The sequence below is a fragment of the Phragmites australis genome, chromosome 12 (genome assembly GCF_958298935.1).
Source record: "Phragmites australis chromosome 12, lpPhrAust1.1, whole genome shotgun sequence".
Taxonomy (NCBI): domain Eukaryota; kingdom Viridiplantae; phylum Streptophyta; class Magnoliopsida; order Poales; family Poaceae; genus Phragmites; species Phragmites australis.
The window spans coordinates 22,820,134-22,840,519 of NC_084932.1; the positions used below are offsets into that span (position 1 = coordinate 22,820,134).

At 45.1% G+C, this 20,386-nt stretch overlaps 2 protein-coding genes across 2 annotated transcripts; both read left to right on the forward strand.

Moving 5' to 3' along the window:
* Positions 1 to 3,697: 3,697 nt before the first annotated feature.
* Positions 3,698 to 4,342, forward strand: LOC133886405 (uncharacterized). The gene has a single exon (XM_062326118.1). It carries the CDS (start codon positions 3,698 to 3,700, stop codon positions 4,340 to 4,342), a length of 645 nt encoding a protein of 214 aa, XP_062182102.1.
* A 10,465-nt stretch (positions 4,343 to 14,807) lies between these two features.
* On the forward strand, positions 14,808 to 15,478 carry LOC133886406 (uncharacterized). Its single transcript, XM_062326119.1, has 2 exons — positions 14,808 to 14,865; positions 15,120 to 15,478. Exons 1-2 carry the CDS (start codon positions 14,808 to 14,810, stop codon positions 15,476 to 15,478), a joined length of 417 nt encoding a protein of 138 aa, XP_062182103.1.
* The last annotated feature ends 4,908 nt before the right edge of the window (positions 15,479 to 20,386 follow it).

Here is a 20,386-nt window from a genome sequence, read left to right on the forward strand (position 1 = left end):
TTCCGATTTCTCCTTCCCTCTATTATTAGCTCTTGTCTGTGCTTGTGCACAGCTCGTCATTTGAGGTAGTTATTTATAGGCCGACGTGAGCTTATCTTCTCTTCTTTTAGCAGGGTTACTACTACCAAATATTGTTACATATATTAGGCACGCATTAATTGTTGCAGTTTCTCAATCAATAGAAACTGATCCATTTTATTTCGCAATCAAGAGAGGAATGGATGCAGAGGACGTGTTCCATGTTATCGTCGTTTCTGTTTCTATTTCTTGAGCAATAAAGCTGATTTCAGAATAAAATTCCCGTTTGGACTCGGCTCCTCTGACTTCACAGCGGTGACTTCACCTCAAATCTCGCCGTTCGTTCAAGCAGCGCTTCATCCGGCGGGCATGAAGTCAGATCCCCGACTCACCTCGTCTCTACCTCAGCTCCCACCCCAGGTAGTCACCTAAATTCCCCAACCCACACCCGTCACCACTTCCATCGCTCCATCTGAGCTCGCCACGAACCCGCCGCTAGACTCCACCCACCGCCAAGCACACCCCCACACCCGTCGCCGCTTCCATCGTGCCATCCAAACCTGTCCCGCACCCACCGCCGAGAACGCCCCTGTAGCCACCACCAAGTCCGCAACCCCAGTGCACGCAGCCAAGCCCACCACCCCCGCCCCCGCCTGCACCCCCGCTGCCGAACCGCACACGCCACTGAGCCCTCCACCCCTGCCCCCGCAGCTGAGGTTACCCACACCGCCAAGCTGGGACGTTTAGCAAAGACAAGGTCAGGATCAGTTACTTGCTCGAATCAAGTGGCTTCATGTAATCATGTCTGTTTCTTTTGTTTTTTTGGTGGGGGGGATTCTTGTGTTAATTTGTGTAAATGGTGGTTTTACTGTTGTTGTAGGCCAGATACTTCTTTCAGCAGCTAATTTGTGGCGTGAGGTACTGCCACTTCATGGTAAGAACAAATGATCGATCTTTTGCAGCAAAAAAGTTATGCCATTTGTGCTGATGAAATGAATGTTCAATGCGAATTCGTCGTGGATTTGCAGCAAATTTGCCACCGAGAGTTGAAGCTGGAGAACACGCTGCTAGTAGCGGAGATCCTTTGATGCAATTGGTTGTGATTGTGAATGGTTTAAACTGGCAATTATGGGCAGTCAGTCTTTTTGACATGGACCCGTCGCACGGCTGGAGCTCTAACAGCAACGAGATGAACCGCCATGACATCTTCCATGCCGGCGGCGAGGGCTCAAGAAATCTCTTGTCTACTACCACGGCAGCGCCGGCAGAGGCACCTTGACCGACTGGATGATGCACCAGAGGTGCTGGCAGCAGCAAAAAAAGAACATAAACATATACTTCCTTACATGTCAGTAATTATGTACTGATTAGAATGTATAGATTGCAGAAACAGTTGCATAGATTGTATGGATTGTAGTGTGATGTACTTATGTACTGATTGCAAGCTGGTAGATACATTTCTAAAATTAGTGGTGTATTGTGATGTACTGATGTATTGCAACCCTTCCAGAATCCAGTTTGCTACATTCCAGTTTTTGGAACATGAATTGTTCCAGCTCGGCATGCCATCTTAATTTTGCCTACCTTTTTGTGATAGCCCAAACTTTTTTCTCAGTTACCCATTTCCAGTACATATGTTTCATGCCTGCCTTTTTTAACTTGGTCCTTTCTTAATGAATTTCATTTTGCACAATCTCATCTACAGCTATGCCTAAAAGAAAAGAAAAAAATGTTTTTTGAAACAAGATTCCTATAAATATGTACATACAAAATAAGCTGAGCTGACAGTGAATGTCAAGCATCATGTACATACAAAATATGCTAAGCTGACAATGATGCCATGCATCATGTACATATAGAGTGATTCAGAGTTTCACCACAAAATAAAACAAAACAATGATGACGCAGAGATCATTCTCATCTTCAGATCAAAGCCATCATCTTCAGTAGCAGCAGCAATAAACTCATCATAATAGTTTTTTAGTGCTAAGGTCATTGGTAATTGGTCCCTGTAAAATTTAAGGTTTATGTGCTAAGATTTTGGTAATAGTAAGATCACTAAATTGTATGTTTACAATATAAACAAGGTTACTGTCAATAGTTGAGTGAAGCTATCGATGACCCTATATTCTTCAACACCATCATTCCTAGAAGCATCATTCTCTTTTACGTGTGCTTCCACACCATCATTCCTAGTCACTTGTGTTTTCCCCCCTTGTAGTTTAGTTTTAATCTATGCTTTTCTCCTTGCTTTGTGCTTCTTATAAGCCAGGTTCTTTTTCTCTTTGAACCTCTTGTGTACACTTCTTTTTTCTTTAAGTGGGCACCACTCAGCAAGTCATTTGGTGTCTCAACATCAACATGGGCTGCACATGGATCACCTGAAGTACTTCTACATGCATTAATTTGGTCTTCAACTTGCCTACTAAGGATGTCAAGTGTGTTATCTGCTAACATGCAACATTCAGGTGAGCTAGCTACTTGATGTGCCAAACTGAGAAATTTGTGGGAGAGATTGGTCCTAGTTTCAGCTCAAGAACACTTTACCAGATGATGCCTTTTATCTTGTTTATGAAAACCCTCGTTTGCACAAACATAGCTACATGATCTAACCTTATCATCAGACTTCCTTTTATTTGTGTACCTCTTTCTGACCTCAAAACCTATGTGACCTCCATAGGCTACCCAAAATTTCCAAGCATCATCCACATTTTGGAACTTCATCCCAAGTTGAGGCACCCAACTAGCTACCATCCTCTCTTGCAAAAACATGAACATTTTACTAGTGCAGCATTTAACAAGCATATAACTCATGTGTAGATAAAAAGCTTGAAAGTGGTATTGTTTACCCTTTGGATCCATGGTGCTCTCCACCAATCCTAGTTCGTAGCTCGCCCTAAGAATCCGACCTCACCACCGTCTCCTCGCTCCCAAGCCTAGTTTCATGAATAAAGTAATGGGCACCAATTCTTCATTATGATTATATGGTACAACAAAGATTGGGATATCCATGCCCCTTTGCAGCCATTGGAGGTGCCCCTATTGTTGCACCCGGCACATCCATCCGAAATTGATCAATTCCCTGCCCTCTTCCGCGTTGTTCCTATGTGACACACAGCTACACCTACACAAGCATATCCGGTCTAGGTGGCTAGCTGGACCAAGCATCCTTGTGGTACAATACATCGAGAACTATTAGTTTAGAGCAACTCTATAATGATCATAATGGCAATTTCTTAGCTTGTGTTGAGATGGTTGCAGAATTTCTACCAAAAGATGGAAAGTTTTGCTCGAACATATTCCAAGTTTAATTGTGAAATCGTTGTGCAATACTCGTTGGGAGAGTTGAATTAAAAGTGTAAAACCAATTAGGTATCAAGCTCCTGAGCTAAGGTCAACTTTGTTAAATTTAAGGGAATCTGATAATACTGATCCCAAGGATAAGAGTGATGCAAAAAATTTATTTGAAGTGCTTGGCAGCTTTGAATTTATATTTGGTATGGTTATTTGGTATGATATTTTATTTGCTGTTAACATTGTGAGTAAGAAGTTGCAATCATCGTCCATGTGCATTGAGTCTACCTTACAGCAAATTGAAGGCATAATAAATTATTTTAACAGCTATAGAAATGAAGGATTTGCTTCTAGTCTGATCATAGCCAAATATATTGCATCTGAAATGGGTGTAGAGGCATCATTTCCAGTAAAGCATCGTTCTATTAGGAAGAAACAGTTTGATGAAACTGATTATAATGAAGCAAATTTGCAAGCTGAGAGGGCTTTTGAAGTTGATTACTTTTTTGTTATGGTTGATATGACAATCACTTCATTGAAAACTAGATTTGAAGAACTTCAAGAATTCAAAAGTATATTTGGGTTTTTAATGAGTTCAACAATCTTGAAGTCATTGGATGGTATTGAACTAAAAGACCGTTGCACTAAATTTACAGAAACTTTCTCTCTAAAGGGTTCATCTGATGTTGAGTTAAATGATCTAATTTCTGAGTTAAGTGTTATGCAGTTGACTTTACCAGATAGACCAATGTCTGCCATGGAGATTTTTGAGTTTGTCAGAAATGCCGATTGTTATCCTAATATTTCTGTTGCTTATCGGATCTTATTTACTGTACCAGTGACTGTAGCATCTGCTGAAAGAAGCTTTTCAAAGTTAAAATTATGGAAGAACCATGTGAGGTCTACAATATCACAAGAAAGATTAAACGGTCTGGCAACTTTATGCATTAAGAAGAAATTATTGGATGAGATTGATATTGATACAATCATCAATGACATTGCATCTAGAAATATCCGAAGAAATTTTTAAGATAATATGTTTGAAGTATTCCATATAAATATTACTTTTGATGTAATTTAAGTTTTTATCGATAACAACGCAAATATATTTAGAGTCCTATGTTTAATTTCGTATCGGATAAAAAAATCTCAGGACCGAACCTGATCCTATTACAAGATGCCAGAGCCCCTAGTATCCATGCAGCAAGGCAAGCTCACGTCCGCGGCGGCCGGTTCGGGTCGCGCGCATAGCACCTCCTCTGGTAGGGATGGTGACAACAGGGCGGTGTCACCGCATCGGAGACAAGTGGCGACAGGAACAGCGTGCTTGCGCTGTAGCCCGGGGTCGCAGCGCTCTGGGGAGGCGGACTCGATGGGGTGTAGTCCGGTGACGCAGCGCGGCAGCGCGGAGGGTGTCACCGTCTTGGGCTCGGCCTGACTACAGTCCGGGCTGCATTTGGGTCGGCATGGCCCATTCGGATGGTGGGCGTAGAAGAACGAGACTTGATCCAGAGAGAGACCATCGAAGAACAAATTGAACGAACCAAACGGCGGACTCCTTCTACCTCGGCTCCACCGGCCTTCTTCCCCGGCTCCGTCTCCGATCCTCCACCGTCCTGATAGTCCCAGTACCTTGTATCGATTTGGATTGTTTCTCATATTCTGAACTCCTTCCTTCCATCACTTTGTACTCAGACAGTGTGTGTTTGATTTAGATGGCTATCGAGCTCTAATTTGGTTGTTCTGTGTTCTTGTGTGTGGATTGGAGTGTTTGGGTCAACCGGGTCGATAACAATTAGTATCAGAGTCGTCGATCCTACCGCATCACTCGCACGGGATTCGGTTGCAGCTCAAGATGAAGACCGACGAGCAGCACGCAGAGCTGGTCGCGATGTTGAAGGAGATGAACGCCGGCATAGCAGATGTGAGGGCAGCGGTGGATGAGCTGAAGACCACAAGGGAGGAGCCCACGCTGCTCGATTCACCCCGAGCGCCTCCGTCCTCTGTCGCCGATCTGGCTTTTCGAGCGCCGTTTCAGCCACAAACAGAGCCGGAGGGATCTGCATCGAGCCCATCAGTACCACCATCGCCGTCCGCTACACCAAACCGGATGACCCAGTGGCACATCGGCCTCCCCGATGCACGCCGCGGCCAGCTCGGTGGCCTCCGCCGCAATGGTTCACATGGCCAGCTGCAATGCGCGAGCCGTCTGGCACCAAGGGAACACCCGATGCTCCTGCACGTCCTGGGTGTCCCTCACCGCAGTGATCTCCTCGCACAGACGTCGCAGCTCGACGCGTCCGCAGCCAACTCGGCGACCTCCTCTTCTTCTCCGTCGGCGTTACCTTCGACAGGCTCTGGACGCTGCGTGAGCACCGCCATTCTGCACGCGAGATCACGGTTCATGGCTCCTGGCCCTAGCTGCGAGACATCCCCCACTTCGTCCGCACGACCGACCCGAACGACGTCATTGTCCACTTCGACAGCGGCGAGGCGCAGAACACGCACCACGCGTAGGGGCTCATCCTCAACACGTTCGACGCGCTGCGCCGTATCTTTCCGTGCGTGTACACCATCGGCCCGCTCCTGACGTCCGCCAAGACGGTGGCGGCGCGTCAGCACGGTGTGGACTTGGTGATGGTGGAACCGGTGCGGGAGGTTGGCCCGCCGCTGCAACCGACGGTGCACGCCAAGTGTTCGACGGAATGCGTCTACCACCTCGTCGAGCTCCTTGGCCGCGGCCGCGACTGCTCCTTCCAGATGGCCGTTGAGTCCGCGTTCGGCGACAGCCTGGAACGGGCCTCCAGCTTACCGGAGCGCACTTTCCACCCCAAGGTCGTCCTCGCTACGCCAAGGTACGGCCTCAAGCCTCCTTATCTACTCTTGTGTGAGTGCCTCGGAGTTGATGTTGTGATGGCTGTTGCGACTTGCGAGCACTGGTGAGGAAGTTGGAAGTATGGCTGTCGGCTTGCCTGAAGATGGAGTTATACTCTTAGGGAATATATTTCTTGCTGTCTGCACGTTTAGATCGCCGGTTGCTCGAATTGAGATGGAAGGATGGCCAACAGGTGCTCATGATGGTCTGGAAATTGTTACATATACTTTTGGATGGGTTTGCGATTGCAACAAGTGACAACCAGCAGTCGCTGCAGTTCAAGGTTCCGGGCAAGGAGAAAAACAAAATTCAACTACAAGTTACAGGGAATGGATTTATGCAAAGACCATACATATATGATCTTCTTCCTGGAGAGGTTGTCCATTTAGCAATTGGAGATCAGGTCCCTGCAGATGGGCTGTTTCAAGCTGGTCAGGAAATGATGCACTAGAGTTACTGGAGCCTTTCGCTACTGCGGTCACCATTGTTGGTATTGCTGTCCAGGAATTGGAACCATGGCCTAATTGGCACCAGCATCAGTGGTAAAGAGGGTGGCATCTGTTCAATGTCCGATTGCACGGTGGTGAGACTCAACTAGAAGCTGTCCAAGATCAAGATGTTGGTAACTATGGTGGTGTTGGTTGTCAGTTTGGTGCGGAGCATTCACAACATGTTGAGTCATACTTCCAGCCAATTCTTGACCTTTTAATGGTTCGTTGCTCTGCTCATTACAATGTAAGGACCTGATGAAGGCAGCTAGAAGGAGCGAGAACCTTGTGGTGCTGCTTGAGTATCTCCGCCTGTACAGCCTGCAGGAGGACATTTCTGAAGAGGAATACATATGTTGGAGGAGGGTGAGAGGTTGCGTCCAGGGGAGCAGAATCATGTTGTGCACATGGCAGATTTTTAGTCTAGCAACAACCAGGTTGCTGAAGCTCAACCCACCGAATTCTCCTAGAGCAAAGGCATACAACAAGTTTTGTGAGTGCAAGATCAGATGGAACATGAAGAAAGGGAAGCAGGAGCGGCACCTGGTGGCCACATCCATGAAGAATGATCAGATTCTCCTCTCTGATGTGGCGGTCAAACCAGTGAAGGCTCAAGAATCTGAGCACTTTCCGATGAATTGGCTTGCTGTTATCCAATGGCGCAAGGTGGTAGAAGCTGCCCAGCAGGAGTTCTACGCGCCTTGGGATCCCGGTGGTTTGTGGTCAAGTTGGCTTGGGGACGAGACCCAAGGAGGGAGGAATGTCACCATCTTCCATCTTGGGCTCGGGCCTGACTACGGACCGGGTCGGTAACTTGTGACTCGTCGGTGCCTTAGAGTTATTGTGACTCGTCGGTAACTTGTTGACCTTTCGACTTGGTGTGGAGCGACAGCAAGAAGATTGTGCGGGGACATGAATACCTTTATCTTTATGACTAAAGCTCCAAAGTGAAGATAGCGTACAAGTGACTAGAAAAGAGGTTAGTTGTGTGATCTTGCCTTGGTGGCTCATCGTACTTATAGTCTTATCTTAGTGACTTGGTGGCTCAAGAGTCATGACCGGAAGAGAATTGACAACCGAGATTATATTATTTGTGGAGCTCCAATAAGGACTAGGGGTGGCTTGTGTGCCACCAATACTACGGTATAACAATCCTTTGTGCTTAGTTTGTCTTTCTACCTTTTATGTTTCCACATTTACATACTTTCAATTCACCAATACTATGGTATAAAAAACTCTTTGAAGCAATCTACCTCACTCTTTAAATTCAAGCCTAAGGTAGATGATGTCACTTCTCGTGAGGATTTATTTAATTTATCTAGCTCACCCCTTTGCAATGAGACATGAATTGAGAATGTTATCGTAGAATCATCTAATGAACTCATTGCATAAGAGAATGATGAGCTCATGCAAGAAGTGGAGAAGCTCAAGAAGGACTTGGCAAGATTAAAGGGCAAAAGACATATCCAACTTCCTCAAGATAACCGTGATAGCATGGTGAACAAGCTTGCAGAGGGGTCCATCGTGACATGCTTCAAGTGCCATCAAGAAGGTCACAAATCCTTCCAGTGCAAGCAAGTTAAGAAGGAGACCAAGGAGAAGAAGAAGATTATGAACCTCTCCAAAAAGGCCTCCAACATCTACACCAAGTCCAACTACAAGACTAAGACCAAAAACAACCATTACAAGCTCAAGAAGAAGAACAATGACAAAGTTGTTGCACATATGTTTAGAAGAAAAGACTAGGGGTGGAACCAACCTATTTGGGTGCCTAAGGAGATCATCACCAATATGAAGGGGCTCAAATCAGTTTGAGTTCCAAAAAAGACTTGAAGCCCGAGACGGCTATAGGGGTTTGGAGACTTGGCTTACAAGATGGAGTGAAGATTCAAGCAAAGAAGACAAGTACATAAGATTGAGGACATTGATGAAGATCATAATCATCATACACCCAAATTTCCATCAAAGGTAAAAGAGGTAAATGGTAGCTATATCTTTATTCATGTATTTTATTTTGTATCTAGATCATTTGCCTTGACTAGGATTGTATGTGCATATTTCAATTTGTTACTATTCATATTGTAGGTTTTTCATAAGGTAGGTTGTTTGTGTTTCTCTCTTTCTTATGGGCAACCTACATGGTTTATTAGTTGCAGGTTCCTTTGATGACACTAGTTTGATAATTAGTATCTTTCATGTGTCATGATCCAATCTATAGGGTACCCTCCCCATTGTTATAAAAACAAATGCATATCTCTCACAAGTATTTAACATTTGTATGCACATATTTATGGGGAGCATATCCTATAGGTTATAATTTTAAGACTAAAATGTGTTACTAGTTGTATCTTCTGTAGTCTCATAGAGCAATCAATACGCCCCAGAGGTATGCAATGCTTAAAGGCTTCAATTGATATCATTGCCAATTTATTTATTCATTTAAGCTACCTTCATGCATAATATGATTTAAACTTTCATCATGATATATTGTGATCCATGCACTTCTATTATCATATATATGCACACATATAGGGAGAGTTTAAATCATATTATGTGAGTTCTATAAATTGTGATCCATGCACTTTCATTTCAATTGGTACCATATTCGTGAAATATTATCCCTATAAGTGGTATCCCTTCAATTGATATCATTTTATTGGATCATGATTTGTGAAGCTCTCTTCCATATGCTATAACACTTCCTCAAGTTTAATATGTGTGTAGCCCTTTTTGAGATTGTTAATAAAGGGGAGAAGTTTGACGACCAAAGTAACAGGCATGCCTAGTGGAGAACAAGCAATATGCCAAGGTTGACAAAAGCGGACTCATCTACATTTGGTATCAAAAGCATACAATAGAGAAGCTCTTGTAGGATCGATCAAGGGAGATAGTGGCAATGGAGAAAGGGTGAGCTACAACAAAAGGGGGCCTAAGTGGTAAAAACATGCATCCAAGCAATGTAGTAAGATTTTGTGCTCTTTTGAATTGGTATCATTTATTATTTGCCACATCCTTTGGTTGTGTTGTCATTAATCACAGAAAAGGGGGATATTGTAGCGAAAATAGCCCTATTAGGCAATGATTATGATTTTGATGATTAATGACAACATAGTTATTAAGACTAATATGTTTGTCAAGAATATATGATTAGTAGGTCTCATAGATGCAATACATGAAGAAGCCACCGAAGTCGGGATAAAGTTTGATTGAATTTGAGAAGTTCTAGGAAAAATAACTACACCAGATAGTCCGGTGATACCACAAGTGTACACACCGAAGCATTTTCTATAAGGATGGAAAATTGAGCTGAAATGAGATTGTACTCACCGGAAGGTCCGAAGATCAGAATCAGTGTACACCGAAGCATTAACAAAAGCTCTACAACTATCAAAGACTGAAGATCAATGCATCGGAAGGTCTGGTGATGAAAAGACAATGCAATCCAGAGTATTTTTTAGAACTCAGAGAAGATGAAGCTATATACAGCGGAAGGTCCAGTGATTAGAAGATCAATACACCGGATAGTTAAATAGTGAAGAAGTTGGCTCCATCAGGCTCAAGTATACACACTAGATAGTCTGATGATTGAGATGAAGTATACACCAGATAATTCGGTGTGTACACTTGTGGTATCACTGGACTACCGAAGACTGAAGATCAATACACTGAAAGGTCTGATGATAAAAAGACAATGCATACCGGAGTGTTTTCCAGAACTTAGAGAAGATGAACCTATACATACCGGAACGTCCGGTGATCAGAAGATCAATACACCAGACAGTTGAACAGTGAAGAAGTTGCCTCAGTCAGGCTCAAGTATACAAACCGGATAGTCTGGTGATGGAGATAAAGTATACACCGGACAATCCGATGTTCAGAAGTGGTTCTGAGTGGGTTCTAACGGCAAGTTTATGAGGTTGTACACACCGAATGATTCGGTGCTTGTACTATTGTTGTCACCGGATTATCCAGTGTTTATAGTAAAGTTGAGCCATTGAAGCAACGGCTTGTTGGTGAGTTTGGGGCTATAAATCGACCATTTGAAGGTGCTGGAGTCAAGAGAAGCTCATATACACTTGAGAAGACATCCAAGCCATCAAAGTTCTTAAAGTGTTCATTCAAGACAATTAACACACCATTAGAGAGTGATTAGTTCTTATAGGCCTAGAGAGAAGAGTTGTTAGGTGATGCAACCTAGAGAGTGAATCAAGGAGTGATCCAACCATGTACTGAGAGGTACGTTGGCACCTTAGAGTCTTTGTGACTCGTCGGTAACTTGTTGACCCTCTGACTTGGTGCGGAGCAGCGGCAAAAAGATTGTGTGGGGACGTGGAGGCCCTTGTCTTTATGACTAAAACTCCGAAGTGAAGACAATGTATAAGTGACCAGAAGAGAGGTTAGTGGTGAGACCTCGCCTTGGTGGCTCATCGTGCTTGAGACCTTATCTCAGTGACTTGATGGCTCAAGAGTCGTGACCGGAAGAGACCTGGCGACCAAGATCATATCCTTTGTGGAGCTCCAATGAAGACTAGGGGTGGCTTGTGTGCCACCAATACTACGGTTTAAAAATCCTTTGTTCTTAGTTTATCTTTCTACCTTTTTTATGTTTCTACATTTACATACTTTCAATTTACCTTACTAGAGTAGATTGCAATCCTCTAGAGTGGTAGAGTAGACACACTAAATAAACCTAGAGCATATTTAGATAGAAATTGGGATAGGTTTATCCTGTGAAGTTTTTGGAGCCATTAGTTTCTAAGTGTCCTATTTCACCCCCTCTTAGGACGTCACCGTTCCTCCCAGTGTCTCTAAAGATATCCAACTGGTCGTGCTTACTGTGCTCGCCTGAGGCACGGTATTGTAGGCACGACCCAGGCACAAGGGTAGATGGGCAGGGCCCACATGGCACAGCTAGCCAGGCCGTGCATGGGCCGATGCCTCGGCACAGTGGGCTGGCACGGGCACGGCTCGGCACGAGCCGACACAGGCACAACCTTCCCATCCCTTCCTCACTCGACCGCCATGATGCCCTGCCCCCAGCCTCCTTGCCTTGCCGCCCAGTCACCCTGCCACCCTGTTACCCCACCCTGCACGCGTCTTCCCCGCCCCGCTGCCCGGTCACCTAGCCCCGTCGTTGCCCCGCCCTGCCCCGCGCTTCCCCACCCCGCTGCCCAGTAGCCTAGCCCCGTCGCCGCCCCGCCTTGCCTTGCTGCCCGACCACCCTGCCCCCGACCTCCTCGCCCAGCCCTAGGCCACCTCGCCCCACCCCGCCTCGTTGCCCCACCTCCAGCCTCTTAGCCTTGCTACCCGACCGCCCGCCACGCTGTTGTGCCACCTCGTCCCGCCTCCCAGTGGCCTCGCCCTCGGCCTCAACGCCCCACCTTCGTGCCGCCATGCCACCATGCATTGCAGTGCAGCGCCACACCCTGCCCCGCCCTACCCCCGTGCTGGCTCGCCACCATGTAGCCCCACCACCGTGCCTGCCGGGCTTCCGGGCCATTGGGCCGACTATGCCGCAACAGTGCCCAGCCCGGCACGACACAATGGCTGACGGGATGTGCCGTGGGTCATGCCTTCAGCACATGGACCGGTTGTCATAAACAAGATAAAAGAGATCATCTGGTAAAGTGTTCTCGAGCTGAAACTAGGATCAATCTCTCCCACAAATTTCTCAGTTTGGCACATCAAATAGCTAGCTCACTTGAATGTTGCATGTTAGTAGATAACACACTTGACATCCTTAGTAGGCAAGTTGAAGACCAAATCAATGCATGTAGAAGTACTTCAGGTGATCCATGTGCAGCCCGTGCTGATGTTGAGACACCAAATGACTTGCTAAGTGGTGCCCACTTAAAGAATAAAGAAGTCCGCACAAGAGGTTCAAAGACAAAAAGAACCTGGCTTGATAAGAAGCACAAAGCAAGGAGAAAAGCACATATTAAAACTAAACTACAAGGGGGGAAAACACAAGTGACTAGGAACGATGGTGTGGAAGCACACATAAAAGAGGATGATGCTTCTAGGAATGATGGTGTTGAAGAATATAGGGTCATTGATAGCTTCACTCAACTATTGATGGTAACCTTGTTCATACTGTAAACATACAAATTTAGTGATCTTACTATTACCAAAACCTTAGCACATAAACCTTAAATTTTACAGGGACCAATTACCAATGACCTTAGCACTGAAGAACTATTATGATGAGTTTATTGCTGCTACTGCTGAAGATGATGGCTTTGATCTAAAGATGAGAATCATCTTTGCGTCATCATTGTTTTGTTTTATTTTGTTGTGAAACTCTGAATCACTCTGTATATACATGATGCTTGGCATTCATTGTCAGCTTAGCATATTTTGTATGTACATGATGCTTGACATTAACTGTCAGCTCAGCTTATTTTGTATGTACATATTTATAGGAATCTTGTTTCAAAAAAAATTTCTCTTTTCTTTTAGGCATAGCTATAGATGAGATAGTGCAAAAGAAATTCATTAAGAAAGGACCAAATACAAAAAGGCAGGCATGAAGCATATGTACTGGAAATGGGTAACTGAGAAAAAACTTTGGGCTATCACAAAAAGGTAGGCAAAATTAAGATGGCATGCCGAGCTGGAACAGTTCATGTTCCGAAAACTGGAATGTAGCAAACTGGACTCTGGAAGGGTTGCAATACATCAGTACATCACAATGCACCACTAATTTTAGAAATGTATCTACCAGCTTGCAATCAGTACATAAGTACATCACACTACAATCCGTACAATCTACGCAACTGTTTCTGCAATCTATACAATCTAATTAGTACATAAATACTGGCAGGAAGCATGTGTTTCTGTTGTTTTTTGCTGCTGCCAGCACCTATGGTGCATCATCCAGTCGGTCAAGGTGCCTCTGCCGGCGCTGCCGTGGTAGTAGACAAGAGATTTCTTGAGCCCTCGCCGCTGGCATGGAAGATGTCGTGGCGGTTCATCTCGTTGCCGTCGGAGCTCTAGCCGTGCGACGGGTCCATGTCAAAAAGACCGACTGTCCATCATCGCCAATTTAAACCATTCACAATCACAACAAATTGCATCAAAGGATCTTCGCTACCAGCAGCGTGTTCTCCAGCTTCAAGTCTCGGTGGTAAATTTGCTGTAAATCCATGACAAATTCACATTGAACATTCATTTCATCAGCACAAATGGCGTAACTTTTTTGCTGCAAAAGATCGATCATTTGTTCTTACCATGAAGTGGTAGTACCTCATGCCACAAATTAGCTGCTCGAAGAAGTATCTAGCCTACAACAACAGTAAAACCACCATTTACACGAATTAACACAAGAAATCTGCCCCCTCCCCCCCCAAAAAAAACAAAAGAATCGGACATGATTACATGAAGCCACTTGATTCGATCAAGTAACTGATCCTGACCTCGTCTTTGCTAAACCTCCCAGCTCGGCGGCGGGGCGGCCTCAGCTTGGGGGGCGGGGGTGGTGGGCTCGGCTGCGTGCGTTGGGTGACGGACTTGGCGATGGTTACAGGGGCGCGCTCAGCGATGGGTGTGGGGCAAGCTTGGATGGCACGATGGAAGCGGCGGTGGGTGTGGGGGCGTGCTTGTCGGTGGGTGGAGTCCAGCGGCGGGTTCGGGGCGAGCTCGGACGGAGTGATGGAAGCGGTGGCGGGTGTTGGTTGGGGAATTTGGGTGACTACCTGGGGTGGGAGCTGAGGTTGAGACGAGGTGAGTCGGGGATCTAACTTCATGGTCATCGGATGAAGCGCTGCCAGAACGGACGGTGAGATTTGGGGTGAAGTCACCGCTGTGAAGTCAGAGGAGCCGAGTCCAAACGGGAGTTTTATTCTGAAATTAGCTTTAAATTTATTGCTCAAGAAATAAAAGCGACGATAACATGGAACACGTCCTCTGCATGCATTCCTCTCTTGATTGCGAAATAAAATGGATCAGTTTCTATTGATTGAGAAACTGCAACAATTAATGCGTGCCTAATATATGTGACAGTATTTGGTAGTAGTAACCCTGCTAAAAGAAGAGAAGATAAGCTCACGTCGGCCTATAAATAACTACCTCAAATGACGAGCTGTGCACAAGCACAGACAAGAGCTAATAATAGAGCGAAGGAGAAATCGGAAATGGAGGCCACGCTGAAGATGTTTGCGTTCTTGTTGCTGTGCTGCCTTTGCAACGGAGGTTTACCTTCCTAGCCATCTGTTGCATTATCCATATGTTGAGTTTGAAAAAAAAACTACTACTCCCTCCATTTTCAAATATATATCGTTTAAGAGTATGTACAATATAATCAAACTTTAAAAACTTTATCCATCGATATAAAAAACTTTAAAACCGACGACCAGATAGGCATGACCAATGTAATCGGATTATTTTCATCGTCACAGCCTGACATGCCATGTACGTACACTCTTCTTTAATCTTTGTGTGAGCAGGAAACGCTTACGAGGAATGCAAGCCGTCGGACCTGGCCATCACGCAGACCGTCGTGCCGGGCCACGTCGTCGGAGGGTATCGGGTGTACGCGGTGGCGGTGGAGAACAGGTGCATCTGCTCGCAGGGCGAGGTCAAGCTGGCGTGCCGCGGGTTCAACTCCTCCGTACACGTCGACCCAGCTGGCGTCCTACGGCCGGACGGCGACGGCGAGCTCTGCACCCTCAACGGCAGCCGCCCCATCGCCATGGGTCTCGAGTATGCCGTCAAGTTCTACTACGCGTGGAGCTCCCAGTTCAGCTTCAAGCCCGTGTCGTCCACCATCGCCTGTAGCCCGGCTGCTCCTGAGCCCTCATGGTGATTAAAAAAATTGTATGATTGGTCGGTGGCAGTTCATGGACACTTCTGTTTCTTGGACTGAATAATAATGCTTTTAAAGAGTTGAAGGATTTTCCAAATTTTTATAGCAAATGCAAACTTTTCATCTGAGTGATTCCGTAGGGTTATGTCGCTCTGGTTTCTATTGTAGCAATTAGCCCTCTGAAAAATTGCTGTCAATGCTTAATCCAGTTCTATGAAGAGACCAATAAGACTGACGTCTCCGCAGTTGTGTGAAATGCTGTCAAACATGTTGTCTGCAACGGAAGGACCATGTGTTCAATCTTCGAAAACCGTAGTCCCAACAAAAGTTATGCACATATTCCTCAAAATGTTATCCATAGATTAGAGATACATGATCTATATGCGTAGAACTGATCATATAACTAATTTTAATAGGATTTTTTACCATGCGCTTGTACATTAATTTGGGTACATTAAAAATGTTACCCCATCTTACACTTTTAGATTGCAACCATCGTCAATAATATGAAAGTATAGAGTTCTTTACTTCTCATTAAGTATTCGAGTACCCATGACTATTATATTAAAAAGGGCTGATTTGCTCCGTACCATCGCAAAGGAGCCGGAGTTGAAAAATACCATTGCAAAGAACTTGGGTTGAAGAATGTTGTCGACAATTAGTAAACTGCCGATCTTATGAATATGTGATTAGAGTAGGGGATACTCTCTCTTGCCGAATCGTGCACCAAAAGATAGAAATTTATACAGGTTTAGGCTTCTTGAAGGATAATAGCCATACGTCTTGTGTTATTGTATTGATCTTCGAGACAGATTACCAGGGGGGTCTTGGCTAGTCTAGATGGGATATAAACCTAGTCGAGAGTTTCTCGTGCGTAGTCTCGGTGAGATGTCAATGTAGATCGCAATTACAGAAGGCTTGAGGCTCGTTGAACATCCGTTTCTGGCTTGTGACTTGTTTTTACCTTTTTTTACTCCTTTTCCACAGGGTCACTTGGCTCCGTGTATATATGGGGGTGCCGTGTAGCCTCCAGATTCCTTTCGGAGTAGGATTCCGTCATCCTTAAATTTAGGGATAAAATCTCTTGGTTAATGAATACCCTAGAACCTGCGGGCGGTTTTCATACATCTAGGGACTCCTTCCCTAGATATAATCATATACTTTGAGTATCTAGGAAAACTCTAGGGGATCCGTATACAGTAGTTTTATATTACTCATCGTCAAGCCCCCCATCAGTACATGAAGTGAGACTGCGACGGATTAAAAACTTAGCCAAGCCAAGGGAGACATCCTGACTGGTCGTTTCTTCGAGTGATAACTTGAATCCCTGGATAGGATGTACATCTAACTGGGTATCTGGAAGCCCTTCGGTCACCTAGTCGGGAGTTCAAACACCTCCAGATGACTGGGTTAGCCACCGAATAGGTATTTCAACTGAGTAGGGATTCCGAGTCAACCGAGAAAATATCATCCTAGCCTTTTGGGGTACCAAAAAGGACAGGGAGAAGTGACTCCTCGCTTGACGGTTTTTGAAATTTGAACCATCACGGTGGAAATTTCGCGTGGTGTTGAAGAGAATCTTTCCTGGCAGAGGATCATGATGACGTTTGAAAACTATGCGCGTTGATCGAGGTAGTGCGCCGGTTTCCCTGGGATTTTGTTCCAACTGCTTCCACATGCGTCGAAAGAGATTCCGAGCATTAAATGTGACGAGATGCTGGCACAAAAAATTGTGGCCTCGAGTTGTAATCAGAAATGTTAGTGGGCTAGTCGGAGAATTGTTAAGCGCCTCTTTTTCCGCGCACGCCCCCTGAGTAGGATTTGACGTGACCTGACATCTGGCAGACCCTTTGGATTTCGAGAGTCATTAATTTACTAGCCCCGCCATACGGTGCCTAGTAACGAAAGGTCACAACCACCCCATGGCTTCAAAGTCTTTATAAACCCAGGGTAGCAGACGTTGTCATCCAAAGCCATCTGTTCCTGCCTTTGCCCTTAGCCATGGCCTCCTCATCCTCCTCTAGCTCAAGAGATGTGAGCGTTAGACTAGGACAACCCCCAACATCTCCGTTGGGACCCTTGCCCCCATCACCTAAGTCACCTCCACCACCGCCACTGCCACCCCCACCTCCATTGCCAGCGCAGTCAGACTCCTATGTTGAGCTCATCATTGTCTTCTCTGACGAAGAGGCAATGAAAGAAGATGTAGCCGATGAGACTGTTGCCACCGAGATTGAGCAACCGGGTGAAGTAGAAGAGGTGGACTGTGATCTTTCAGAGGAAGAGATACGCAAGGAGGAGGCCTTGGAGGAGGAGAATAAGAAGGAAGAGGCCAAGGACTCCTATTCACCTTCTCCCTCTGATGACGACGGCGGAGCGGCCAACTACTACATCAGTTGCTCCGGCGGGAGGAACCTGAAGCGTAGGCTCTTCTACTAGGGTCTTCTCTTCCTTCCTCTCTCGAGTTGTCGTAGGAGTAAAACTTAGGGATGTAGGGATGCTTAGATAGCATCTTTTGGATGTAAAGCTTTTGTAATGTATCTTTTAATGATAAAGATTTTTGCTAAAATCTCTTTACGGAACACTAGTTCTCTTTCCTGACCCGAATGGCAAGTCGAGTTCCTCGTGAACGAGAAGGGAGAGTTCGATCGAATAGGAACTAAAGGCGTGGTTTAGAAACCTTTCCGGGTAGGAGACAAAATCATCTACGTTGGCAATCTTCTTACGTTTAGGAACACAATCTTAGCTTCTTTTTTATATATTATTGGAGACTCACCGAATGGCGTGCTGGCACCCGTCCCCAAGTCCCCAGAGCCCTGAGCTATGAAGGATAACATCTCCGAGCATGGAGAAGATCAACATCTGTTGAGCCCCCAGCTTCGGCAAGAGGAAGCGGGGAGGCGGAAGCTTCTGCCTAGGGAGCCCGAACCCAATATCCACGGGTTGCCTTCTTGGATGCAGGAGTAGCGTAGTATTGATGCTATCACAAAGCGCCTTTGAGTTACAAAGTAACATCCCATTACCTTTTCCATCCAAAACAGCTGTTAGTGTCCTACCTGGAGAGAGACAATTTTGGAAATGTCAATACTACCCTACGTTGATGTTCTTCATCCCACACTTCATATGTTGATTAACTCTTAATGGAATCCGAGCATATGCCACCATGAAACATATATGATAAACTACTATAAAAAAAAACCCCTTCACTGCCGGCTCATAAAGGGGTTTCACTGCCGGTTTTAGAGCCGGCAGTGGGCAACGGGCAGTGATAGTCCCCGACTATCATTGCCGGCTTGGGGATCGACAGTGAAGGGGTTATCACTACCGACTGAAGGCTTCAGCCGGAAGTGATAATCGACTATCACTGTTGGTTGAAGGTTTTAGCCGGTAGTGATAGTTGGGCACCAAATCGATCTTTTTGAGACCCAAAAAATTGAAAAAATATATATATTTTGCACCCGAGGAACCTCATGCCCCGCGCTGTCGCAAGTCACATGTCACGTGATTTTTTGCGTGAAATACGCGCACGTGCGGTTCATGGCACTCGAACCCAGAACCTCTCAGCTCGCGCGATACGTCCTTACCATCCCACCACAAAAGTACTAGTGATACCATTAGCATATGCAATCCTTTTGACATCTTCTGTATGAAACTTCAAACGATTATTTGGATATCTAAATGACATCAAATGAAAAAGTTTTCAACTACAAAGTTGTAGATCTCTTCGAGGGTTACAGTTTTGATATAAGGTTTGTCCCCATCCGACCTAGTATGAAAAAGTTATTAATTTTTTAAAATAAGCTGTCATCCACTATCACTACCAGCTCTAGCCACGAGCCGGCAGTAATACCGACAGTGAAACCTTGACTATCACTGTCGCCTCTTGCCACCAACCAACAGTGATGCTCGACGAGCATCACTGTTGGTTGGTGGCAAGAGGCGACAGTGATAGTCAAGGTTTCACTACCGGCTCATAATACGAACTAGTAGTGATACTATCACTGCCGGCTCTAGCCACGAGCTGGCAGTGATAGTGGATTTTCACTGCCGGTTCTTTTCGAATGGCCTTTTAGTGCCGGTCTTTTATACGAACCGGCAGTGATACTCTATCACTGTCGGCTCGTAAGGAACCGGCAATGATAGGTCAGCATATAAGCCTATTTCTGTAGTAGTGATAATTGAAATATTTCCAATTATAGTTTGAGAAATTAACACATGCTATTGCATACTGAATTAGAATTACTTATGTGATGACCAAGATCTGAGAAGTAGAACCTAGTCATGCGAATGTGCTATCTTTGTATCTCTATTTTCGCAAGAGTAGCTTAACAAAATAATAGAAATATACTCACACTACTAAAAAAAGCACATATTAGACGGCTTGTGATTAGCCAAACAGTTGGAATTGTCTGAGATAATTGCTCATCTTAGACGGTTCCACCCTAGAATTGTCTGGGATACTATCTCAGACGAATCCTAACTGGAACCGCTAGAGGTATCGACATTATGTTTGACGGTTTCAATTCAAACCCATTTGGGATAATCCCCCCCCCCCTCCCCATTATAGTTGTAGCTCCGACGACCACAATTCAGTTTGTCTGAAACAGAATGGCAGAGGTGGCAATTTTGACCAAATTGCTCCAATCAAACTTCAAAATTGGGTGGATTTGGTGGATCCTCTTCTCTAAGGTAAGTGCTTAGTTGCAAATTTGTTGTAGATATCTTTAATTTGAATATTAATTAGATCTAGGGCTTCATGGAGTTGTCTTTTTATGATTTTTTCTCTATTTTAATGATATTTGTCATGGTGGATGAATCTATGACTTAGAGTCGTATGTGATACTGTTTATCATAGACGGTTTCTTGAACCGTCTGAGATTGTGGGCCATTATCACTAACGCACAATCT